This window comes from Dipodomys merriami, unplaced genomic scaffold, assembly GCF_024711535.1.
Source record: "Dipodomys merriami isolate MVZ:Mamm:240054 unplaced genomic scaffold, mDipMer1.0.p SCAF_17, whole genome shotgun sequence".
NCBI classification, from domain to species: domain Eukaryota; kingdom Metazoa; phylum Chordata; class Mammalia; order Rodentia; family Heteromyidae; genus Dipodomys; species Dipodomys merriami.
In genome coordinates, this window is record NW_027203048.1 from 30,754,201 (window position 1) to 30,781,358 (window position 27,158).

Sequence of the window (27,158 nt, forward strand, 5' to 3'; positions counted from 1 at the left end):
GGAGGCGGCGTTGCCGGACTCTCCGGAAGGAGACGTGGCGGCGGTTGGGTCCCTCGCTCCCGGCACGCTTTGTAGTCCCGCCGCCGCCGCCGCCGCCGCCTCCTCCTCCTCCTCTTCCTCCTCCTCCACCTCTTCCTCCTCCCGATCTCTTGGAGCCGAGGAGGCTGTGGCGGCGGCCGGAGAAGGCGGCGGCGGAGGATGGAAGGAGGGGGCGGCGGCGCGCGGAGCCCGGGGGCCGGGCCGCTGGTGCTGGTGCTCTGCGGCCTCCTGGAGGCGGCCGGCGGCGGCCGAGCGCTGCCCCCGCTCAGCGACGACGTGCCCTTCCGCGTCAACTGGCCCGGCACCGACTTCTCTCTGGTCAGTGTCGCCGCGAACCCCGCCGCCATCCCTGTTACCCCCGCGGGAACCGAGGGCTTCCTCCCGTCCCGTCCCCGGATCTCCTCCACAGGCGCGAGTTCCTTCTACCTCGCCTGCCTTCCTTTGCTCGCGTATTCATTCATTCATTCGGCGCCATTGGGTGGTTGCGCCCTCAGTGCGAGGATCCAGCCGTCCCTCGCTCTCCCTTTCATAACGCTCGCTCTCCATCCTGCGCTTCAAGAAGCCTTAGGATCACCTGGGCGCACCCCGGCTTATCATGCAGAACCGCCCGTCCTCTTCTTCCACCAGCAACCTTCCTTCTGCATTACCCCCCACCTGGCCGCCCTAGCGTCCTGCAGCCTCAACTTACCACCACCACCAACAACACACACACACACACACACACACACACACCTCTGCATCCTTTGCTCTCTCGCGTCCACTGACAAGTCATAAACTTTTGCAACAGCCCCTGGGGAATCTCTTCCCTTCAAAATTGTCCTACACCCTCCACCCCTCCCCAGGATTTGTCTGGCCTGGGAGATGTTTTAACGACCTTCTATGTGGAAGACCTTTTTCTTTATGTTTTGGTAGACCAAGATCTATTTAAGATCCCAGAACATGAGAGTTGGTTTGTTAATGATGAATTTTCATGCAGTGACGAATGTATAACCTCATGGAAATGAGAATTTTGTGGGGTGGGGGTGAACTGCAGCAAAGTCTTCCTATGCACCTTCAGCTGTTGCCAGCCAGTAAAAATTGTGCTCTTATATAATAACTTATGGTAGTTCGTGTATTTCACATTGAATTCTTGGAAAACAAAACAGGCTTTCTTCATTCTTACTATCTGTGATCATTCAAGTTGGGAGAGTATTGTTAATTGCTCTGTTACAGTTTCATTGGGATATTAATAGATGGCACTGTGACAACAAGACACTATCAAGTTGGAGGATGAGGAATGTAGATAAGAGGTAGAGTGCCTGCCTAGCATGTATAAGGTCCTGGGTTCAATCTCTCACACACACAGGGTTCCATTACACTTGTAGCATATCCTTTTCTCTTTTATCAGATCGTCAAATCTCAAGTTTAGAATTAAGAGCGTAAGTAAATGTTATCATTACTTTAAGCAGCAATAACTTTAGGAGGCAAAGATTGTTTTGAAAGGTTTACATTCATGTGGCTTAGTGAAAAGAACTCTTGATTCTAATTCCATACTCTTTCTAATATGAATCTGACCATAACTATGGCATTCAGAGATTGGGTTAAAAAGTTACATCATGCTCTGACAATCACAAGGAGATTTGAAATGAGTGCTATTTCAGAACTGTATCCTGAAGTACCTCCTTTTACAGTTTCCACTGACAAAAATAGTCCCCTGGGCTCTGTGGTTAGCATTGATACTATCTGGTCCACTTACCTACTCTAATGTTCTGTTTGCAAATGGTAGTTTTAGCAACTATAGTATTTCATACTTGGTTTATTTCCCCACCACTGTTTTCCCTTGATCGTTCACTAATTCTCGAACTTAGGTATTTCTCTGGAAAAATCAGGCTTATCTCTGTATTAATGCCATGAAATACTGTCATTCTGTATTAAAATACCTATATAAATTTTTATTATAAATTAGATAAAGCTTTAGGAGTCTTAAGGTGAGGATACTTTAGGCCAGGCTTGGTTGTTAGTTGTAAAGAGCAAACTTGGAATGATCATGGTAAATGTTTAATGTATGTGGTTATTGAAATCTGTTTACTCTTGCACCTGTGTTTTAGAAGCATGTTTAAAGCTGGGTGCCAGTGGCTCATACCTGTAATCCTAACTACTCTGGAGACTGAGATCTGAGGATCATGGTTCAAAGCCAGCCCAGGCAAGAAAGGCCGTGAAACTCTTATCTCCAATAAACCACCAAAAAACTGGAAGTGGCCCTGTTGGTCAAGTGGTAGAGCACTTGCTGAAGAGCTGAGGGACAGCACCCAGGCCCAGCCACAACCAACAACAACAAAAACCATGTTTAAATGTATCTCTCAATGTATGCACCTAGAAGTACAACCTATGTGGTTACTCCCAGATGATCATTTGACCTTCTTTCTAGCACTTGCATTGTTAGCTAAAAAGAGACTCTGGAAAAAAAAATTCCAATCCTAATGTATTTTACATTAATGTTTCATGTTTATCAATATTATTTTGAATTTTAATTTTTAAATACTTTTTGTTGGCAAGGCAACAAAATCCAAGATGGACATATTTGAAGACTGTCCATTTTAGATTTTGTTAAGAAGTTCTTTTTAAGTCTGAGTTATTTTGAAAAAAACTAAACATTTTTAAGTGAAATGGCAGATAGACTATGCCCTTGTACTAAGTAAGTTCTAAGAAAACAAAATTGGTATTTTGAAAGAAGCATCTCTTTACTGCTTTATTTAACTGAAAAAAATACACACTCCTCCCCTGGCACTGCCATTTTTTAATGTAGTCAGCTGGACATTTGCATTTAATAAAGGAGCTACATGAACTAACATAAGATCCTTTTTCTAAATTGGAAGACAGGATTAGCAAATGGGAATTTTTTTTCCTAAAGCTTTAAAACTTCTGCTTTAAATCATCTTCCCATTCAGATACATCAAACCAACACAGGCTCTTTTACAGATAACAAAAAGCTAGAAGTGGGGGCTGGGAAGGTGGCTCAGTGGTAGAGTGCTTGCCTTACATGCCTGAGGCCCTGAGTTCGATTCCTCAGCACCACATAAGCAAAAAGAAAAAAGCCGGAAGTGGCACTGTAGCTCAAGTGGTAGAGTACTAGCCTTGAGCTGAAGAGCTGAGGGACAGCACCCAGGCCCAGAGTTCAGGCCTCACGACCGGAGCTAAAAAAAAAAAAAAAAAAAAAAAAGCTAGAAGTGGAGGTGTGGTTCAAGTGGTAGAGTACCTACTGGGAGCAGAAAAGTATGAGTGAGAGTGTGAAGACCTGAGTTCAAATCCTAGAACCAGCTTTCTGTTCTAAACATAGAGTTGAGGTGTGTGTGTGTGTGTGTGTGTGTGTGTGTGTGTGTGTGTGTGTGTGTGTGTGTGTGTGTGTGTGTGTGTGTGTGTGTGTGTGTGTGTGTGTGTGTGTGTGTGTGTGTGTGTGTGTGTGTGTGTGTGTGTGTGTGTGTGTGTGTTATAAACCATATATGTTTTTGTTCTATTTCTAGCCCACAACCGGAGTTTTATATAAAGAAGATAATTATGTCATCATGACAACTGCACATAAGGAAAAATATAAATGCATACTTCCCCTTGTGACAAGTGGGGATGAGGTACGTTTTCATAAATATTTTAATAATCGTTGTCATCAAAGATAATTAAAGCATTGCAACCATATACTTTAAGTGACAATTGCTGGGCACCAGTGAGTGGCTCACACCTATAATCCTAGCTGCTTACAAGGCTGAGATCTGAGGATCATCGTTCAAAGTTAGCTGAGGCAGGAACACCCATGAGACTCTTATCTCCAATTAACCACCAGAAAACCGGAAGTGGCACTGTGGCTCAAGTAGTAGAGTGCTTGCGTTGAGCTAAAGAGCTCTGGTACAGTGCCCAGGCCCAGAGTTCAAGCCCCACGACCAACAACAAAAAAAGAAAACTAAGTGACAAGATTCCTAACAGGCACTGGGAAGGTGGCTCAGTGGTAGAGTACTTGTCTTGCATGCGTAAGTGCCCCAGGTCTATTCCTCAGCACCACATAAACAGAAAAAGCTAGTGGTGCTGTGACTCAAGCAGTAGAGCACTAGCCTTGAGCTGAAGAGCTCAGGGACAGCGCCCAGGCCCAGACTTCAGGCTCCATGACCAACAAACTTTCAGTAGAAAAATATTAATCATTTTTATCACTTCTGAATTTCTTTAATTTGCAATTCGCTTTGGAAAAAAAATAGCAACCAGTTATTTATGCAGTGAAAATCTATCTACAGTTATTTTAGGGCTAGGAATGTGGCTTAGTGGTAGAATATTTGCTTAGCATGCATAAAGCCCTGGGTTCAATTCTTCAGTACCACATAAACAGAAAAAGCCAGAAGTGAAACTGTGGCTCAAATGGTAGAGTGCTACCTTCAGCAAAAAGAAGCTCAGGAACAGTGCCCAGGCCCTGAGTTCAAGCCCCAGGGCTAGCAAAAAAAATCTTTAGATACTTTATGCTTTCTCACTACATTATCTCATACATGTAAAGTCCACTCTGGGAAGGGGGAGCAGACTACTTCCCTCTTGGTTAAGTCTCTGCCCAGTACCTGTGTCACCTAGGTAACTGACACACTTGGAGGCAGTCACACCCCCCCCTCCCGGAAGTCACATCCGGTTCTGATGTGGCCACACCTTCTTCCGCCCCTGGCCTTGATAAGTGGTGGCCCAGTTATGGTTCAACCCTCTTTATTCCTGCATGGGCTTCCAACTTGTCCAGAGGCAGCTTGCAAATAAACCTTTCCTTTGCCTGAATACCATGTGCTGCTCTCTTTCCTTGGCTGCCAATTTAATTTGCCTAACAACACATTCCCTTTTCTTCTAAAATCTCTAACTCCCTCTTATCCATCCTTCAAGGAAATGGCATCTTTCAAGATGAAACAAGAGGCAACATGGTATAATGGAAAGGAAATGAGCATAAGCCAGATGGCTTGAGGTATAGGCTACAGTTAGCTGTGAGTACTTGGACAGATTTCAAACTCAGTTCCTCTACTCAATAAACTTAAAAGCCAATTAATATTGTTATGATCTGTAAAATATAACTATTAAATTCATGTGCTTGCTTAAGTCTTTTTCAGATTTGAAATCTACACAAGACAGCTATTTAATTTTGCTCCAAATTTCCTTAAGACACTAATGCCCATACATACCCACATATACACACATGCACACATGGCATTCAAGCCTGAAATGTAGAAATATGTAGAAGTCTGAAATAAAGAAATATGAAGCCAGGCACCAGTGGCTCATGCCTGTAATCCTAGCTACTTAGGAGGCTGAGATCTGAGAATCGCAGTTCAAAGCCAGTCCAGGCAGAAAAGTCTGTGAGACTCTTGTCTCCATTTAACCACCAGAAAACCAGAAGTGGTACTGTGGCTCAAGTAGTAGAGTACTTGCCTTGAGCTGAAGAGCTTAAGGACAGTGCACAGGCCCAGAGTTCAAGCCCCACAACTGACCAAAAAAAAAAAAGAAGAAAGAAGAAACATGAAATGTGTAGAAACTGAAAAGTATCTTAAAACTACATTTCCAGTATATTCCACAAGATTCAACCATTCTAACACTTTCATAGCCAGAATTTGCTTGGGTACAGGCATAAAAAATTGTTCAGAAAAGTGGTATTTAAAACCTTTTAAAAGGGCTGGGAAGGTGGCTCAGTGGTAGAGCGCAAGCCTTGCATGCCAGAGGCACTGGGTTCGATTCCTCAGCACCACATAAGCAAAAAGAAAAAAGCCGGAACTGGCGCTGTGGCTCAAGTGGTAGAGCGCTAGCCTTGAGCTGAAGAGCTGAGGGACAGCGCCCAGGCCCAGAGTTCAGGCCCCACGACCGGACCCAAAAAAAAAAAAAAACCTTTTAAAAGAAGTAAGAATGAATGAGATGGCAGATTATTCCATGGCTCCATATTTTTCTGCTTTGGTTCATTTGAAAGAAGTATACCATTGGTTCTTTTAAGGTTTTGACTTTTATTTCCAGGCATTTGTGGTTTAGCCAATAAATTAATACCCAAGCAGCAGAGTTGGGTAAAGTTCTAGAAAATATATTAAATGCCAGTTCTTTCTTAGGAAGAAGAAAAAGACTACAAAGGCCCTAATCCAAGAGAGCTTTTGGAACCACTATTCAAACAAAGCAGTTGCTCCTACAGAGTATGTACTTACGTTATTTTGATAAATAGGAAATAAATTTTCAGCATCCAATAGAACCTTGAAATTACTTATGCATTTCATCTTTATTATGTCATGTCAGATTTTATGTTAGGAGTAAATCTAAGTTATTGTCTCATAATATATTGTTCACGTATATGTTAAAGGATTTTGCCAGTAAAAACATTTTAAACATTTTAAGTTTAAAAATCTTGTGATTTCTTTGGGGTATTTAAGAAATTGTCACTAAGCCTATTCTTTAAGCTCCTGTGACCTTTGGGGAGTTTTTATTTTCATTGGAATGCCATAGACTATTTGTAAACCAATTGATTATAACTTTGTTGGTTATAAATTTAAGATTTAGCATTGTGACTTTGAGGTCTGTGGTCTTATTTTTTTTTTTTTTTTGTTAGTCGTGGGGCCTGAACTCTGGGCCTGGGCGCTGTCCCTCAGTTCTTCAGTTGAAGGCTAGCACTCTACCACTTGAGTATCAGCCCCACTTCCGGCTTTTTCTGCTTATGTGGTGCTGAGGAATCGAACCCAGGGCCTCATGCATGCAAGGCAAGCACTCTACCACTGAGCCACTTTCCCAGCTCCTGTGGTCTTATTTGTAAACTTGCAATTGCTGTTTTTGCAAAAGCAAATGTATTTCTTTATAAAATAAGGTACACCTGGGCACTGGTGGCTCACGCCCACAATCCTGGCTACTCAGTAGGCTGAGTAGTTCAAAGCCAGCCCAGGCAGGAAAGTCTATGCAACTTATCTCGAATAAACCACTAGAGAACGAGAAGTGGTACTGTGGCTCAAGTGGTAGAGTGCTAGCCTTGAGCTGAAGAGCTGAGGGACAGCACCCAGGACCAGAGTTCAAACCCCACACCCGACAAAAAAATAAATAAAGTACAATAATAATGAATATACCCAAAAAAATGTGTATATATATTGATCATTTAAATTCCAGAACATGTAGCACTCAGTAATACCAGTATCAGATCATCACTTGCCAAACTACTTTGAATTTGTGTGCTTGTGTGTGTGCATGTGTGTGTGCGCGCACACATGCTGCTCCTGCACTTGAACGCAAGGCCTGGGTTCTGTCCCTGAGCTTCTTTGCTCAAGGCTAGCACTCTACTACTTGAGCCACAGCTTTACTTCCAGCTTTTTTGGTGCTTAATTGAAGAGAAGAGTCTCACAGACTTTTCCTGCCTGCGCTGGCTTTGAACTGAGATCCTCAGATCTCAGCCTCCTGAATAGCTAGGATTACAGACATAATATACCAGCACCCAGCTTGGACTTTTTTTCAGTTTCAAAGAAAAGTTTCTTGCATTTTACAATTTTAATTTAAAATGCTAATTATTATTTTAGACCATGTAGATATTATGTATAGTGATTATAGACCCTAGAATATTTCTAGATCTGTTTTCTTCCATAATTCTCACAGATAGCTAACTAATGAAAACAATGGACTTCAGAAGTTGCAGCAACTTGTGAGGTAATAAAAGATGTTGCTTAGTGAAAGCTTACTGTAAATTTTGGGGAAAATCTACTCACTTAAGTAAAAGATTTAAAAAATTATTAATAAATTCAAAAAAATTTAAATTAATTGAATTGTGTGGCTTTTATATATTTAAATTTACTTATCTTTCTTAGATTGAGTCTTACTGGACTTACGAAGTATGTCATGGAAAACACATACGACAGTACCATGAAGAGAAAGAAACTGGTCAGGTATGTTTTTCTTTTTTTTTTTTTTTTTGTCGGTTATGGGGCTTGAACTCTGGGCTTGGGCGCTGTCCCTCAGCTCTTCAGCTCAAGGCGAGCGCTCTACCACTTGAGTTACAGCACCACTTCCAGACTTTTTTTTTTTTTTTTTTTGGTCGGTCATGGGGCTTGATCTCTGGGCCTGGGCGCTGTCCCTCAGCTCTTCAGCTCAAGGTGAGCGCTCTACCACTTGAGCTACAGTGCCACTTCCAAACTATTGTATTGTAAATCTTTTTTTTTTTTTTTTGTCGGTCATGGGACCTGAACTCTGGGCCTGGGCGCAATCCCTCAGCTCTTCAACTCAAGGCGAGCACTCTACCACCTGAGCTACAGCGCCACTTCCAAAAGTCATTTCACACTTTTTTTTTTTTTTGGGGGGGGGGGGCCCTGTTGTTTTTCTTAAGAATATAACATGTAGAACACTGTAAAATGAGAAGTTTCGTAATAAAAAGTATTAAAGCTTACTTAAAGTTGTAGCCTTACAATGTTCTTGCAAATTACTTACCATATTTCTTTTTAATATAGAAAATAAATATTCATGAGTACTACCTTGGGAATATGTTGGCTAAGAACCTTCTATCTGAAAAAGGTTGGTCTCTACACAGTAATTTTATAATGATGTTGGAATTTGGTTTCACACATATTCAAATTGAAATTTAAGAAATTTTCTTGGCAATGGAATTTTAAAACATAAAATAATTTACTTAGCTGTTACATAGGAAACATTTTTGAAAGAAATCTTGGTTTTCATTATTTTCTGCTTTGACAAACATGCTTTTTTTTCCTATTTCCAATGAAGTTTTATAAATCTGTTATGATATTTATGTTATTTTTATATAATGTTAGTTTTAGCATAGTTTTTATTTATGGAAATAGCTGTACAACTCAAGTTTTTGTTGACCTAAATTACCCAAAATGGCCAGTTATTTAAGATGTAATTTTTCACGAAGATATTTCAAAAGAAATGTCTTGTGAACAGTTTTCTTAATGGAGTAATTTCTACATAAAGATGTAAAGATTAAACTTGGCACTGGTGGCTTATGCCCATAATCATAGTTACTCAGGAGGCTGAGATCTGAGGATGTCAGCTCAGAGCCAGCTGAGGCAGGAAAGTTTATGAGACACTATCTCCAATTAACCAGCAAACGAAAGTCACAATGGAACTGTGGTCCAAGTAATAGAGAGCCAGAGGTGAATGAAAAAGCTAAGACAAAGCAGGAGGCCCTGAGGTCAAGCCCTAGTATTAGCACACACACACACACACACACACACACACGCACGCACGCACGCACGCACGCACGCACGCACGCACACGCACACACACACACACACAGCAGGAGGCCCTGAGGTCAAGCCCTAGTATTAGCATGCACACACACACACACACACACACACACACACACACACACACACACACACACATTCAAATGATATAAAGATTGCCCTTTCCTACAAAATCATTTCAAGGAAACTAAAGTTAAGAAACAGAGCTGGGGATGTAGGTAAGAGTGCTTACCTAGCATATGTGAGGCCCTAGCTTCAATCTACAGCATTGCTGTCCCCTGCACGCGTGCGCACACACACACACACACACACAGTTACTTAAAAAAAAAACATTGTGTTTTGGATATTAGAAGTTTAAGGTTGCAAGGTTGGTTGAAAGTTAATTATTTCTATCTTACACATGTCATTACTCATTCTTTACGTATACCTTTTTCTCATATTCCACAGAACAAGAAGCAGAAGAAAAGGAAAAATCAAATGAGGCAAGTGACAGGTGTAAATTTTTTTCACTCTTAACACTTTGTTCTTAGTAAGCTGTGAATTTATAGGATTTGGTCAAAGATTTACAAATTTTCAATATATTTGGTTTTTCTATGAAAAGTTACATTGTGTTTCTTCTATTAGCATTAAGAATCACATCTAAAAAAATTAAATATCAATTATGTATTGATTCTAATTATGTCATGTTAGTACTTAGCAGTGGAAACAATTACAATAAGAGCTTTTATATTTTTTCCCATTTGTTCTTATCGCTTATGAATAAGATAAAAAACTGTATTTGTAAATAAGCTTCCAGACTTCACGTGTCTTAGAAGTAGGGACTACTATATTTTATCTCTCCACCCCAAAGTGCAAAGTAGAGTACCATACATACTATGGACACTTCCTAAACATTTATTAAGTGATGAGTGTTTGAAAACAGTGATTCCTCAAGATATGTAATCACAATTTGGAAATACCCATATAGTTCAGCATGCTTTTGCATCCTCAGAATTTCCAAATTTACATAACTTTAGATGGAGGATATTTCTATAAAGGACTTAATGTAATAATGATGCTTTTAGTAAAAATAAAAATGAAACAGCAAAGGCCTTGAAAATTGCTTCGGACTGATAACTGAGGAAGATGATGAGCCAGGTGCCAGTGGCTCACACTTGTAATCCGAGACTGAGATCTGAGGATGGCGGTTCAAAGCTAGCCCAGGAAGGAAAGTCCGTGAAACTCTTATCTCCAATAAACCACCAGAAAACCAGAAGTGGCGCAGTGGCTCAAGTGGTAGAGCACTAGCCTTGAGCTGTAGAGCTGAGGGACAGCACCCAGGCCCAGAGTTCAAGCCTCACAACAGACCAAAAAAAAAAAAGATAATGGTTTTGGTAGATGATGGTTGTGGTAGTTTGAGGAGCAGTTGATGAACTAAGTATAGACACACAGCATTGAAGATTTTAAGTTTACAAACTACCTTCAAGATAAAAGATTTACCATGACTGAAAGATAGCAAAATGGGAATCAAAGTATGAAATGAGGACTGAGATATGGCTTAAGGGATAGAGCACTTGTAAGGCCCTGAGTCCAATCCTCAGTACTGAAAAAATTAAAAGTGTGAAATGATAAAAGGTAGAAGAAGAAAAGGATAAGGGAAGTAAACTAACATTAAGACCTAATTATAAGCCAGGCATGTAAGAAAAGCTAATGCTTAATTTTCCCAACAAGCTTTGAGTATTTTATTATTTTACTTTTCCAAATGACCGACACTGAATCGAAGTCATAAAGCTACAAAATTTGAAATTTGAATCCAAGTTATTCTAATTTTCAATAGTATCAAATAGCATACAAGGAAATCTCAAAATATTTTTTCCAGGAATATCCATTTATTGCTTGGTTTTGGATGTGGCACTGACAGGGATCTCATCTTTAATGAGAACGTGCACTGAGATATTATTAACTCCTTAATGAATCCTTCACCCCTCTGACATATATCTATTATTCTCCATTCCATGAAAATGTCTTAATTTGCCCTTTGTTAGACTTGAATAGATTTATGTAGACGTTTATATGCTGAAAAGTATATGTTGCTAATGTCAGAGAAGAATACTTAGATGTGCGAGTACTGGTTTAAATTCCTATTTAGAGGATAGAGTTCTACCATCTAGCCCTACTTCTGGAACCTAAATTCTTTTAAACAGCCAATTGAGAATTTAGTGATGACAGTTCAAAGCAGCTGATATACTAAGTTCTTGTATCTTCAGTATATTGACAATATCTAATGTTAATCCTGATCTTTTAACCCTTTTGTAAAAATATACATGATTTAATCATTTAATTTTAGCATCAAATAATAATATTCTTTTTTACTGATTTAAACTTACAAATACAAATTACTCAAGTCATTAGTGTGGACTTACAGAAATACAGAAATGTTACTTTTCTGTTTATAAATAAATGTAGCTTTCTTCCTTCCAGAATAAGAGCTTCCCCATCTCCAACCCACCTCAGTTTCTAATGAAAAGTATTATACTTTTTTTTTTTTTAAGATTCCCACTAAAAATATCGAAGGTCAGATGACACCCTACTATCCTGTGGGAATGGGAAATGGTACACCTTGTAGTTTGAAACAGAACCGGCCCAGATCAAGTACTGTGATGTACATATGTCATCCTGAATCTAAGCATGAAATTCTTTCAGTAGCTGAAGTTACAACTTGTGAATATGAAGTTGTCATTTTGACACCACTCTTGTGCAATCATCCTAAATATAGGTAGGATGTGCATTTAATATTTTAAACATACAATGCACACATGCTTTGTAGTGTTCTGATGCTTAATTTAATGTTTGTTCTTACTAAATAGGTTCAGAGCATCTCCTGTAAATGACATATTTTGCCAATCACTGCCAGGATCTCCATTTAAACCTCTCACACTGAGACAGTTGGAGCAACAGGAAGAAATACTAAGGGTTCCTTTTAGGAGAAGTAAAGAGGTAAGAGGATTATCTAATGACAATTCCTTAGTGCTACATTTTTCAGTTTTTAGAATATATGTCAACATTTTGATATTTGCAGTAGTTTTCCTATTTTTTTTTTTTTTTGGCATTACTGGAGTTTGAACTCAAGACTTCACACTTGCTAGGCAGTACTTCACTGATGAGCCACAACTCCAGCCCTTTTTTGCAATGGTTATTTTTGAGATAGATAGCATCTTGCTTCTTAACTGGGCATGAAACTGGCTTCTCATTATAGTTACGTGCCCAGCTTGTTCTGTCGAGACAGAGTCTTGAAGACTTCTCTGCCCAGAACTAGCCTGGAACCATGATCCTCCAATCTCAGCCTTCCACAAAGCTAGGATGACAGACATATAGCACCATGCCCAGCTTATGGGAAGGGAGTCTCAAACCTCGGCCTGAGCTGACCATGAACCACAATCCTCCCATTCTCACCTTCCCAACAAGGTAGGATTATAGGCCTGAACCACTGGCACTTGTCAACAGTTGACCCCAATTTTTTTAAGTCCAATTCTTTTCATGATTTCAGTTCTTACACTTTTCGATTGCTGTTTTGGAATCCTCCAATAGTCATAGTTCTATATTGAAGTTAATCTAATTTTTGAAGTAGATTAATTTTTGTTCCAGCTAAGCCTCTTGAGGAAATAGACAGCAGGCCTATCTCCACTTTCTAACACTTTATTCTTCAGTTCATTGCTGTCCTTTAGCATGTTCTGTAGTGTCTTCCTGTTCATCTTCCTGTTGAGCTTAGCATTATATATTTTCAGTCATCTTACACTCATTTTCTCTACTTCATGCTGACTTTCTATCTTCTCCAGTGCTTTTAAAACATTATGCTCTACTCAGTTAACCAGCAGAAACCTAAGTCATTTTTTTACCTACCTCTTCATTTGCTTCTCACTTTGATCACATAGTAAGAGCCATCAGTGTTATAGATGCCTTTCAAATCCACCCTGCCAACAGATGAGGACTTCATTATATCCTAGGGCCAGAAACTGGTCTGCTCAGAAATCTATTGCTGACCTTTCTACAGAGTTAATGAAATGATGTTTCTAAAATGAATATTTGACATTGGATTGCCTGGAACATGCCTTTAAATCTTAGCTACTCAGAGAGCTGAGAACTAGAGGATCAGGGTTCAAAGCCCAGCCCTGACAGACATTTCCAAGAGACTTCATTTCCAATTAACCAACAAGAAAGCTGAGCAAGCACCAGGCCCTGAGCTCAAGCTACAGTATTGGCAATAAAATAAAATGTACATTTGATTATATATTGGATTCTTTGGTGATTAACATGATCTATGCCTCCAAATAAAATCATTGCTTATGAAATATAAGCATTTTTGTGATTGGGCTTCATCTTCATTTCCCTCCCTTTATGCCAGCTGGGTCTTCTTTTCTTTTAGTGCTGGTACTAGGGCTTGAACTCAGGGCCTTGGTCCTATCCCTTTTCCACTCAAGGCTGGTGCTCTACCACTTGAGCCAAGCTCTATTTATAGCTTTTTGCTGTCAATTGGAACTAAGAGTCTTCTGGATTTTCCCTGGTCCAGCTGGGTTCAAACCATAGCTGAGTTCAAACCACAGTCTAGATGTCAGCCTCCTGAGTAGCTAGGATTACAGGCATGAGCCACAGGCACCTGGCTCATCCCAGCTGTTTTGAGCAACTTAAGAGTTTTCTAAAAGAACCATGTTTTTTCTGGCTTCCTTGCTTTTCTTCTTTTTCCTTGTCCTTGCCTCCCTCTTTGTAACTTCCTATGTTAGAAGACGTTACTGTCAGTTAATTTAGAAATTAGACAAGATTTCTAAACAGGATTTCTGTCATCTAAGAAGAGATCAATGTTTCACTTCTATGGCTTTGTATTTTATTTAATCCCTTAAGCATATAAGTAGATATGTAAAAAGTCACAAAGTAGCCAGGCACTGATAGCTTATGCCTGTAATCCTAGCTACTCAGGAAGCTGAGATCTGAGGATTGCAGTTCAAAACCAGCCTAGGCAGGAAAATCCATGAGACTCTTATCTCCAACCAGCCACCAGAAGACGAAGTGGCGCTGTGCCTCAAGTGGTAGAGTGCTCACCTTGAGCTGAAGAGCTCAAGGACAGCACTCAGGCCCAGAGTTCAAGCCTCATGAAGACAAAAAAAAAAGTCACAAATTATTAATCATATTTCAAAATTGATCAAATGTTTTCTCTTTTGTGGAGTCTTCATATTACAGTTCTTGGTAAAAGTCAGTTAAAATCAGCTGGGCATTAGTGGCTTATGCCAGTAATACTAGGTACTCAGAAAACTGAAATTCGAGCATCACAGTTAAGAAGCCAGCTGAGGCAAGAAAGTCTGTGAGACTCTTATCTCCAAGTAATCACCAGAAAGCTGAAAGTGGAGTTGTGACTCAAGTGGTAGAGCACTAGCCTTGAGCACAAAAGCTCAGGGCGAGTAGCCAGGCCCTGATTTCAACCTGCCCAGGATACATGCACACACATACACACACACAAAGGGTTAAAGCCACCCCTTCCATCCCCCTGTACATCCCCTTTATAATAACAATTTAAAACAAAAAACCCCTCCTCTGTGAGTTTTCTGTGCTTTCACTCTTACTTGTGTCTTCCTTACTAAATTACAGGTTCCTTCCCCTCAGACAACAACAAGGTCTGCTCCATTTGAATAATTATAATTCATATTCATTCCCCCACCCACTCTACTCCAGTTGTTATCTTTTATCTCTTATTAGTCTAAATGGAAGGGACACAAAGTATTAACAAGTATCAAAGTACCAACAAGAGTAACAAGACAAAATATGGATGGACCTTGTCTTTATGTGTTCAGAATGGCTATGAGACTCCTAACTGGTAGATTAAACTAGCATTTGTTTTGAGCATTCTACATACTGTTAAGTATCACAAATTCCATTTCCTTAAAACACATTCAATTAAATGAAAAACTTATTTTCCAGATTTTCTGTAACTTAAAAATAATAGATTAAGCTAAGCACCATAGCTCACTCCTATAATCCTAGCTTCTCAGGTGACAAAGATAGGAAGGCTTATGGTTCGGAGCCAGCCCAGGCAAAAAGTTCATGAGACTATACTTTAATCAGTAAAGGCAGGCAAGATGGTTTGCCCCTGTCATCTTAGCTACAAAAGAAGTATAACTAGGAGGATTTTGGTCTAGGCTCGCCTGTGTGTAAATGAGAGACCATATTCAAAACATATCTAAAGCAAAAAGGGGCTTGGGCAAATGGCTCAAGTTGTAGAGCACCTGCTAATAATAACTGAAGCCATAATTGAAAAAAAATTATGACATAGGGAACTTACAAATGTGTTTGCTTATTTTTAGGAAGATTTGCAGTCAACTAAAGAAGAAAGATTTCCAGCAATCCACAAAACTATTACTATTGGCTCCCAGCCAATGTTCACTGTTGGAACAACCCATATATCCAAGCTAACAGATGATCAACTTATAAAAGAGTTCCTTAGTGGTTCTTACTGCTTTCACGGGGTAAGAAGTGAACCTTCGCTTTAAATATTTGTCTTCAACTTTTACTTTGCAGTTATTTTATCAGAAGTATTAGTACTCTAAAAAGGTTTATGTCTATAGTGAAATGACAGGATCTTGTCATTACTAGTAGTCATTTCTCTTTATAATCAAATATATCTACATCTCCATAATTTACTCCATAGCCCTTAAAGTCTCTTACTCCCAAGGGAAAACTTGACCTTTCATGCAGCAAGCATGTATGATTCTGGCTGATTGATAGAATCAGCATCAATGATTATATTTCCCACATTTTGTTTAGATAGTAATCACAGTTGAAACTAGATTTAACATGTACAAAGTAAAAGTGGGATTTTTGTCTTGTTTTATTCATTTTTATGTGTGCCAATTCTGAGGCCAGCAGTAAGGGCTGGCTACTTCCTAGAACTTTTTTTACTCAAGGCTCTACCACTTGAGTCACAGCTCCACTTCTAGCTGTTTGGTGGCTAATTAGAGATAAGAGTCTCACAGACCCATGTAATTGTAACTCCTCTGTACAGTATGTTCACAAATAAAATAAAATTAAATTTAAAAAAAAAAAAAAAAAGAGTCTCACAGATTTTTCTGCCAGGTGGCTTTGAACTGCACTCCTCAGATTTCAGCCTCCTGAGTAGCTATGGTAGCTACCAATGTTACCATTGCTACCCAGCTCTTACTTATTTTACTTATTCTTTTTTTTATTAAATATCTCAGTGATGTTTAATTTTCAACCATATCATTGCTATTATGTTTATATGTTCATCAGTATCATTTGACAATATTGTCAGTCCTTGTTCCCTTTCTCAGTGCATAACTTTTAACATGTTTTCTTTCCTTCAGGGTGTTGGCTGGTGGAAATATGAATTCTGCTATGGCAAACATGTACATCAGTACCATGAGGTATAGACATTTTTATATTATTTTACTATTGGATGGGTTAGTTTATTGTTTATTGGTTTGATTATTGTCTGTCTATTGTACTGGACCTCCAGCCCAGGTACTAGGCAAGTGCTTTGATACAGGCTCAGCTCTGCATTAAAAGTTTTAAAATAGTTTATGGAATAAAGGAAGGAAATTGATACTACTTATTAGATGATTTTAATATGGAAATAGCAAATCATCTTTAAACTTTGAAAATTAGAAACCCTAGCGTTAAACCCACATTGCTTGTTGGCTACTCAAATTCTTGGCATAAGCCTAGTAGAATAATAGGTTGTTGTGTCTGTTCCCCTCTAACATTAATCAAGAAGTTTGTTATTCTTTTTTTTTTTCTTTTTATCACCTCTGGACCTGGGCACTGTCCCTCAGCTCTTCAGCTAAAGGCTAATATTCTACCACTTGAGCCACAGCACCACTTCCAGCTTTTTCTGTGTGTGTGGTGTTGAGGAGTCGAACCCAGGGCCTTATGCAAGCACTCTAGCACTGAGCCACCTTCCCAGCCTAAGAAGTTAGTTATAAAACTCACTTTAAATTAAGATTATACATTAATGATAATATTAATAAAAGTGAGTTGAATATAGCAAAATAATTTTTAAGACTGCACACACAGACTTTTTATTTATAATTTTTTAAATAAAGTGGCACATTTTCCCACATTAGTCATCTTGTTTACAGCCTATATTTGTCACAGTTTTACTTGTTTGGAAAGATAAACTTCTAAAAATTGAAGACAAATTTGATAAAGATTGACTTGACTACTTCAAATGGTTCTTTTCATTCCTAATACAAGTAATAAGTAATAATTAGGAAATACTGTAGTTGCCCACACAAAATGTTTTTGTTTTGGTTTTCAATAATGAAATTCAAACTCAATCCTCTCATTCTTGCTAAGTAGGGGCTTTACCACTTGAGACACACTCAGAGCCCATAAAATGCTCTAAGCTAATCTAAATTCAAAGATAGGCCGTGCTAAGTGTTCTTTCCATTTGTTTTACTGCTTTGCAATTTTGAAGTTATTTTGTTTTACCATTTTGTTTTGGTTTTGTGAAACATTATCACTGTGTAGCTTAGGCTGGCCTTGACCTCATGATCCTGCCTGCCATACCTCTTAAGTACTAAGATTATTATAATTATGCTTTCTTTTTGCAATTTTTTTTATTGTAAAGATACTGTACAGAGGGCTTACAGTTACATGAGTAAGATACATTTCCTGTCGAGCATTGGTACCCCCTCCTTTGTTTTTCCCCTACCATCACCTCCTTCCCTATCTTCCCAACTCCTCCCTCCCCTCCCAAGTTGTAAAGTTCATTTTCAACATAGTGTCTTGTACATCTCATTGTTACAATGGGTCAACCTGTATCCTTGTTTCTGCATTTTGTTATACCCTTCCCCTCCCCAAACTAGAAAAATGTATATACAAGATACAGGGCACCAGAATCAAATACAGTAAAAATGGGTTATGCCATGGGGGAAGAACATATAAAAGAAACAAAAAAAAAAAATCACATAGTGCATTAAAAACAACATTACGCTTTCTTTTTAGTGGAACTAATACTAATACAGGTAAGAGCAAAGAAATTACCATGTAACTAACCCAGTAACTTCTTTAATTGAAGAAATGTATGGGGCTGGGAAGGTGGCTCAGTGGTAGAGTGCTTGCTTCGCATGCATGAGACCCTGGATTTGATTCCTTAGCACCACATAAGCAGAAAAAGCCAGAAGTGGTTGGTTCGGTGGCTGAAGTGGTAGAGCACTAGCCTTGAGCTGAAAAGCTGAAAACAGTGCCCAGGCCCAGAGTTCAAGCCCCACGACTGAAATATATGCAAAAATTTTAATGAAAGGTTAATTTCTCCTTTTATCATCATTCCCAAAAATAACTGTGGTTAACTTTTTTTTTAATAAACCTCTTTATTAGACTTTTCCCACAGCATTTGTCCTATTTGAATATTCAGCATAGTTTATTTATGCTATGTTTTTGTCGGTCATGAGGCCTGAACTCTGGGCCTGGATGCTGTCCCTCAGCTCTTCAGCTCAAGGCTAGCACTCTACCACCTGAGCCACAGTGCCACTTCTGGCTTTTTCTGCTTATGTGGTGCTGAGGAATCGAACTAAGCTTAGGCCTCATGCATTCAGGATAAGCACTTTATGTGGTTAACATTTTTTGTTGCCAATTCTCTACAAGGAAAAAAAAAAAAAAACAGGTGTTGGTGGCTCATTTTTCTAATCCTAGCTACTCCAGAGGCTGAGATCTGAATCCAGCCCTGGCAGGATAGTCCATGAAACTCCTATCTCCAATTAACCACCAGAAAACCAGAAGCAGCATTGTGGCTCAAAGTTGTAGAGCACTAGTCTTGAGTGCAAAAGCTCAGGCCGAGTTCAAACCCACAACCAACCAAAAAAACAAAAATTCATATATGTAATGTTGGTCTAACCTTTATTTATACAGAGAGATCACGTATTGCTCCATACTTGTTTTTTTCACCAGGTATATAGGATTATGTCTGTAACAGCCTCATCTTTAACCTGATCTTTTTAGTGTTTTAGGAAGCATTTTTAATTAGTTCTGTTGGTATATATTTATTTTTTTTTCCATTGAGACACAGTTTCACCATATAGCCTAAAGTGGGCTCAATGTAGTGTTTTTTCTGCCTCCGCCTCCTAAATTCTGGGATTACTGGCATGAACCAACACTCCTGGCACAGTGTCCTTTTGCCAGTATATTGCTAGCACATACTACTAGTGATGTACTTGATAGGTCAAAGCTGCCTTCCAGATAGTCCAGTTAATACACCCATTAAGGTGGCTGCTTTTCCATACTTAACAACACTAAGTTTTACCAAACTTAGTTTGTCCAAGGTCATCTAACCTAGAACTTTCTCAGGGATTCCTCCAGGTGCTGTAGGACATACAAAAGTAATAGTGAGCAACAGGTGTAACTAACTGTTCACTGTGTGCCAGGCATTAAGTACCTAGTGTTCACTTAATCCTCATCACACCTTTAGGAGTAAGTTATTGTTACTCCAAGATGAAGAAAACTTGCAATCAAAAACCACATAAGGGGGCTGGGAAGGTGGCTCAGTGGTAGAGCACTTGCCTAGTATGCATGAAGCCCTGGGTTCGATTCCTCAGTACCACATAAACAAAAGGCCAGAAGTGGTGCTGTGGTTCAAGTGGTAGAGCGCTAGCCTTGAGCACAGAGAGGCTCAGGGACAGTGCCCAGGCCCTGAGTTTAAACACTAGGACTGGCCAAAAAAAAAGAAGAAGAAGCAAACCCATAGGTAGTAAATGGTCAGACTAGAATTCATAGCCATGTTCCCTATCCTTTATCTAATCCCTGCCTAGAAGTTGCACCTAGTTGCTGAAAAACATGTGTAATAGCCATATCTTCCATAGGCAATAAGCACAAGGAGGAGAGTGGCTTGTCCTGGTTCACTTACCACTCTTGGGATTTCAGTTCCCCAGTCAGAAGTATCTTACTGCCTACAGATAGTTAGTTGTCACACATAAAATATAAAGGAAAATAAGGAAGTAGGAGAAAAAAGAGAGAGAAGAATACTTATAATATGCCATTTGCAGGGAAATGGATGGTTAGATGGGCCTAGAATAAGTCATGTTAAGTAAGCCAGGCTCAGAGAGAACAACGGCGCTTGTTTTCTCTCATGTGTAAGCTAGATCTAAAACACAACTGCGTGGTAACATATATAGGACTCAATACACTTACACACAAACTGGCTAAAGGAGTGTATACTTAGGGGAGGAACCCAAAGACATTACTCTTCTTAACAACTAATATGTTTTTTAACAAAACAAATACCAAGAAGTAGAAACATGTTTTGGGAGGTGGGCAAAGGAGAGAGTAACAGGAATGGAGAGAGAAAGGATGAGCAACTATATAATTCATCTTTTGAAAAATAATGGCAGAATTGAAAAAGGGATTCTGGGTCCTTTTTTTTTTTTCTTTTTTTTTTTTAAAAGAAAAAACAAGGTCTTACTATGTAGCCTATGCTGTTCTCAAACTTGTATTCTTCCTGCCTAAGCCTCAAGTTCTGGGACTATAGACATGCACCATTGTGCCCACCCCGGACAGACAGTTTTGACACAGAAATAGCATGGAGTCAAATGAGTAGTGTGAAGACCAGTATAACTTGAAAATTCACGTTTAAAAGAATAAAACTACTGCCAGGCATATTGGCTTATGCCTGTAATCCTAGCTACTCAGGAGGCTGAGATCTGAGGAATACAGTTCAAATCCAGCCTGGGCTAGAACGTCCATGAGACTCTTATCTCCAATTGACAACCAGAAAACCAGAAGTGGCACAGTGGCTCAAGTGGTAGAGTACTAGCCTTGCGCTGAAGAGCTGAGGGACAGCGCCCAGGCCCAGAGTTCAGGCCCCACGACCGGACCCCCAAAAAAAAAAAAAAAGAAAGCAACAGAGAGGGTGAGGGATTGAACTCAAAGCCTCAAGCCAACCTTAATAATGGGCATTAATCTCTTCATAAGATTGTATCCCTTATGATCTAACTACTCCTCATTTGGTCCCGTCTTCGAGTAATGTTATATTAAGGATTCGTTTCAAGCACTTGCTTTTTGGAAGCATAGCAGACATAGAAGCCAAAGATTGAATTGAGAATCCTAGCAGGACTAGGACTGCAGCGCACTAAACATAGACAGGGCCCAGCTTTGAGTGCTAGTCTTACACACTATCACAAAAACGAGGTGCAATCATATGTGGGTTGTACAGTCTAGGAATAAGGGTGAAATCTCCAGAAAAGCACTGCTACAAACTGACAGAGGAAAAATAGGAGTTAGAGAAAACCGTATCTAGAACTAACCTGACTAGAAAATAGTTGCACTATTCATAAAAACCAAGAATAAGGAAGATAATTTTGTATGTGTTTGTGCCAGTCCTGGGGCTTGAACTCAGGGTCTGGGTTTGACCATGATCTTTTGTGCTCAAGGCTAGCACTCTACCCTACCACTTGAGCCATAGTTCCACTTTTGACTTTCTGTCTCGGCCTGGCTCTTAACCATGATGCTCAGATCTCAGCCTTCTGCGTAGCTAGAATTAAAGGCATGAGCCACCGACACCTAGCTAGGAAGACAAATTTCTACATTTAAAGATAGTATCAAATGTGTAAATGAAAATAAAGATGTGGCTTACTTGAGAAGGTCAAGTCATTACATAAATGTATATGATATCAAGCATGCACTATCACAGATATTTTTCATCTGTTAGGACAAGGACAGTGGGAAAACCTCTGTGGTTGTAGGCACATGGAACCAGGAAGAGCATATTGAATGGGCTAAGAAGAACACTGCTAGAGCTTATCATCTCCAAGACGATGGTACCCAGACAGTCAGGTAAAGACTATTTGCCTTTTAGGGCTGGGAATTTGGCTTAATGGTAGAGTGCAATTCTTCAGTACCACATAAACAGAAAAGGCCAAAGTAGTGCTGTGGCTCAAGTGGTAGAGTACTAGCCTTGAGCAGAAGAAGCTCAGGGACAGTGTCCAACCCTGAGTTCAAGCCCCAGGACTGGCAAAAAAAAAAAAAAAAAGACTATTCGCCTTTTAAGACTCAAGACTATTTACACATATAAAAATTTACACACATAGGTGAAATCCCAGGTCAGTATCATTTCAGGGGACATCTTTTAGATCTGTTATCTCTGGGAAAAGCAACACAGTGTAACAGTTAAAGAGCACTAGTTTGTGTATCAACTACCTGTATTCAGTTGTTGGCTGCCTCTTTACCTTCCTTAGGCAAATCACATTATGTTTTCGAGAAGCCTCACTTTTCTTATCTAGTGATAGTTGCCTTATGGGATTGCCATTTAATTCATAGGAAGGACAGTACCTGGTAATCACAAGCAGAGCAGCTGCTGGCCTTTGCAGGGCTAGTGGTGTGAATGGAGTGGCAGTGACTCTGTGAGGGGTGCTCGTGACTATGGCTCAGTTCTGTTTGGGTTGGGTTTGGTTTTCATTTTGTTTATTGTGGTGATAGAGACTAAACCCAGAACCTCACCCATGCTAGGCAGTGCTCCCCACTAAGCTGTCCCAAGCCCAACAGCAGCTCCATCTGTTAGAATCAAATAATAAAGAAAAAAAAAAGAATCAAATAATAAAGCCTATGCCTCTTTCCTGTGTCATCTCTACCTTTATAAGCTATTTAATTCATTTAAGTATACTCCAGCAATTTGCTTTGAAGCTTACCTTTCCTAATGTAATATAATGTATCTTTTGAGGTAATGGTTGAAAATAGCTGAATAGTGACTTTCTGAGAAACTGAATCACAAGGTTATATTGTGTATAACATAAGTAAATTGATCTATCTCAGTTCCCAAGAATAACTAAGCTTTAGCTTTTTTTGTGGTATCTTACTTAGTGAACTTAAATTATTTTTGTTCCTTCTTAGATGTTTCTTTTTTTTTTTTTTTTTTTTAAACAAAGAAGGTTCCTACACTGACCAGTCAGGGCCACAGCAGGGGCTCGGGAGCTGATACTGCGACCTAGATGTTTTGTTTTTTTTTTATTCCTAGAACAGATGGCACTCAGATTGTTTTCAGAATGTGTGCTGCACTCGGACTGACCAAAATCAAAGTTGGCAAAAATTAAGATGTAGACATTTAAATATTCACATTGTCTTATGCCTGTATGTTTTGTGTGAAAGTAGTTTATGGTATCATGTCCAACATTATTAAAGCACAGGAGGGCACACTTGTACACTGCACCTTGAGATTTTGCAGGGGAGGTGGTGGTACTGAGTTTAAATTCCGCAACTTTTATTTGCTAGGCAGGCACTCTACCACTTGAGCCATACTCCTAACCCCTTATTTAAGTCTGATCCCTTGTCCTAGGCTTGCTTTTGTACTACCTACAGTTCCATATTTTAATGGTATTAGCTTGATAGAGAACAAAAAGAATTACTCAACAAAACCAACAATATATTGGTCTGGACAAATGAATAACTACCCAGCCTACACCAGTAGCTCAGGCCTGTAATCCTAGCTACTCAGGAGGCTAAGATCTGGGGGGCACCATTGGAAGCCAGCTTGGGCCAACAAATCCAAAACTTTTCTACAGTTTAACCAGCAACTGAGGTGTGGTTCAAGCATTAGAGCATCATCCTTGAGTAAAAAATGTGAAAGAACATGAGGCCTGGGAGTTTGTTTGGGGTTTTTTTGGTTTTGGTTTTTTTAGGGTTGAAAACTAAAGCTTATTGGAATATCCACTCATTTGTTTATGTATTACCAGAATGCTTGCCCTGGTAAGACACCTTGTGTGCAAAACTAAGACTCATTCTCAAGAATAACAGGTCAAAAACATAACATGCTTAGTTCATTTAGGTAAAATAGGAAAGCTCTTTTCAGCCTTTTGGTAAAGGTGTATAACTTTAACATGTGACTTTACTCCTAGAATCTAAGCTATTTATATACAAATATTAGGCAAGTTACAAACATTAAAGTAATTCAAAGTATTTGTAATTTATATTTTCCTATAGAATCTGAAAGATTATGTGACATAACCAAAAACACCCTAGCACTTGCCACCACTACCCATCTACCCATTCCAATTATTCTGAACTAGTGAAACGTTAATAAAATTTGTGTTTTCTATTTCAGGATGGTGTCACATTTTTACGGGAATGGAGATGTTTGTGATATAACTGATAAACCAAGACAGGTGACTGTAAAACTAAAGTAAGTTAAACCATCAAATCATGCTTTATGCCTTTCACTATTTCCTATAGATAAAAGTTTTATGTAAATAATAACTATAATTATGAATAATTATTAAGTTGTCCAAATCATTATACTGAGTCTACTATTTGTAGTTTAAGAGAATAATAGTTGAAAAGAATTATTTTGTATGAGTTGGGCAGTACCTTAAAGTACTCTTTGTTTCAGATGTAAAGAATCAGACTCTCCACATGCTGTTACTGTATATATGCTAGAGCCTCACTCCTGTCAGTATATTCTTGGGGTAAGTAAAGTGAACATATCAGAAATTCAGTTTGGGGTTGTGTATGTAGCTTAATGGAAGAATAGTTGTCTACCATGCATGTGACTCTATGTTCACACTGTTTCAAGCCACATTTGTGTGTGCACATGTGCTGATCCTAGGACTTGAACTTAGGACATGGGCGCTATCTCCGAGCTTTTTTGTTCAAGGCTAGTGTTCTACCACTGAATCACAGCTCCACTTCTGGCTTTTTGGTGGTTAATTGGAAATAAGAGCCTCAGGACTTACCTCCCCAGGCTGGCTTTAAACTGTGATCCTCAGATCTCAGCCTCTGGAGTAACTAGGATTACAAACAAGAGCCACCTGTGCCAGACTAATCTGGTTCCTTTTTTATGGTTTCTAAAATGAAAGTCCCTCTGGTCACATACATTGTCTACCTTTTGCACTGTTAATGTATTTTTCATAATTACCATAACATCTCATAATTTCAACATCTGGTCTATCATTAAGATACATTTTTCTAAATCTGATCTCCTTCAAAATAAAAGTTACATTTTCTTCAGCTTCTCAGTAAAACTGATTATTTTGCCATAATGTTTTCTATTTTTTGTTATATAAAACCCAGCTAAGTATTTCTCTTACATTCCTGTTCTTCCCATCCCTTCTCCCTTGCCATATTTACTTAAACATAAAAAATAATTTCACCATCTTACTTCACTTAATATAATTTTTTCCAAACCTTTCCATTTCCTAACAAATGGGGAAATGTCATTCTTTCTGATGGAGGCATAGAATTCCATTGTGTATATATACCACATTTTCTTGATCCATTCATCTACTGAGGGGCATCTGGGTTGGTTCCATATCTTAGCTATGGTAAATAATGCTGCAATAAACATAGTTGTGCTGGTAGCTTTGGTGTGGTCTTGTTTGTAAACATTTGGGTAAATGCCCAAAAGTGGGATTGCTGGATCATAGGGGAGATCTATGTGAAGTCTTTTGAGGAACCTCCATACTGCTTTCCAAAGTGGTTGAACAAGTTTACATGTCCACATCCCATCAATCTCACATTGTATACAGATATCTAAAAATGCTCTTCAAAAAGCTTACTTTGTATACATATTCACCTTATCAACTTTTTAATGGCTTTATTATTCTTGTTTCTTTAGGTTGAATCTCCAGTGATTTGTAAAATCTTAGACACTGCAGATGAAAATGGGCTACTTTCTCTCCCCAACTAAAGGATATTAAAATTGAAGGGGAAAAAAAAATCCATTGAAAGTCATGCTGATTTCTGTCTGACCATGCGTCTCAGTACAGTGTTCTCAGACATGAGACCTCATCTAACAAATGCTATAAAAGGACTCAACCACTCTGTCATTATATTATATATGTATATATAAGAGCTTATTCATAAACTTCTAAGGCAGACATTTGTCTCTCTTTTTATTTTTATTTTTAATGTGTCTTAGAAACTGTCTTTGCTTGGATAGTGTGGTTTGAAAATAAATCTCATGGGCTGGGAATGTGTCTCAGTAATAGAGTGCTTGCCTAGCATGCATGAAGCCCCAGGTTCAATTCCTCAGTAGCACATAAACAGAAAAGCCTGAAGTGGTGCTGTGGCTCAAGTGGTAGTAGAACACTAGCTAGCCTTGAGCAAAAAGAAGCTCAGAAGCCCTGAGTTCAGACCCCATGAGAGGCAGAAAAAAAGAAGAAAAAACAATCTATTGCAAGCAACTTAGAATCTAGCCTATACAAGATGTCATAATTGCTCAAATAAGATGGGAATTTAGCAGGAATGGATAAATTCCTAGACATATGAGCTGCCTAAGTTGAACCAAGAAGATACAAGTCAGTCAACAGGTCATAACTGTGCTTATTGAAATATTTTAAATAATAGGTTTATTAAGTAAATCACAATATATATATATATAACTAGCTAATAAAAAATAAATTGATAGGAGGTTGTTCAATTGAGAAACCATGTGAAATATGTAAATTCCAGTACCTGAAATCCTTTCAATAAGTTTTTATGTAGCAGCTGCTCTGACAGACATTAAGTTAGAAAGTGGACACATCATAGAGCCATACCTGAGTTTTCTTTACCACTATTAACCTAAAGAAACTTATTTGTGAAAGGTTGCTTCTCCCTCCAAACTTTTATGGGTTTTTTTTTTCTCTTCATATGTGTTTACTCCCAAAGTATATATCATGTATAAACAGTTGGTGATTATTCTCAGAGTTAGAATGATTACTCTAACAAAACACACAATGGTAGGTATCTATTATATAGGCCTACTGTGTATTACAGATCAGTTCTACCTGCCTACTGTGTATTACAGATCTTGGTTCTCAAAGGTTTTACAGCACAATATTTATTTTAAAGAGAATAAAATTGTTCACAAGTTGAGGGTCATGTAGTCAGTGGCAGATTATTCACTTCCTCAATTTTCCTGTTGCATATACGTTGAATATAATTGCCTAGGTTTACCAGTTCATTGAAAAGGATACATAG

General features: G+C 38.9%; 1 protein-coding gene across 1 annotated transcript; it reads left to right on the forward strand.

Annotated features, from left to right (window-relative positions):
• On the forward strand, positions 1–26,076 carry Erlec1 (endoplasmic reticulum lectin 1). The gene is made up of 14 exons (XM_070025626.1): positions 1–357; positions 3,540–3,644; positions 6,117–6,197; positions 7,842–7,919; positions 8,478–8,541; positions 9,684–9,718; positions 11,768–11,991; positions 12,083–12,212; positions 15,566–15,727; positions 16,583–16,642; positions 21,919–22,043; positions 24,304–24,381; positions 24,589–24,664; positions 25,813–26,076. Exons 1-14 carry the CDS (start codon positions 199–201, stop codon positions 25,882–25,884), a joined length of 1,449 nt encoding a protein of 482 aa, XP_069881727.1. The 5' UTR covers positions 1–198; the 3' UTR covers positions 25,885–26,076.
• The last annotated feature ends 1,082 nt before the right edge of the window (positions 26,077–27,158 follow it).

Excerpts from the sequence above, each read along its gene's own strand:
- Erlec1 (XM_070025626.1), top strand. The coding sequence starts at position 199 with ATGGAAGGAGGGGGCGGCGGCGCGCGGAGCCCGGGGGCCGGGCCGCTG. Across the intron at positions 358-3,539 it reads CCGGCACCGACTTCTCTCTG|CCCACAACCGGAGTTTTATA; the intron begins GTCAGTGTCGCC and ends TTCTATTTCTAG. Across the intron at positions 24,665-25,812 it reads CCTGTCAGTATATTCTTGGG|GTTGAATCTCCAGTGATTTG; the intron begins GTAAGTAAAGTG and ends TTGTTTCTTTAG.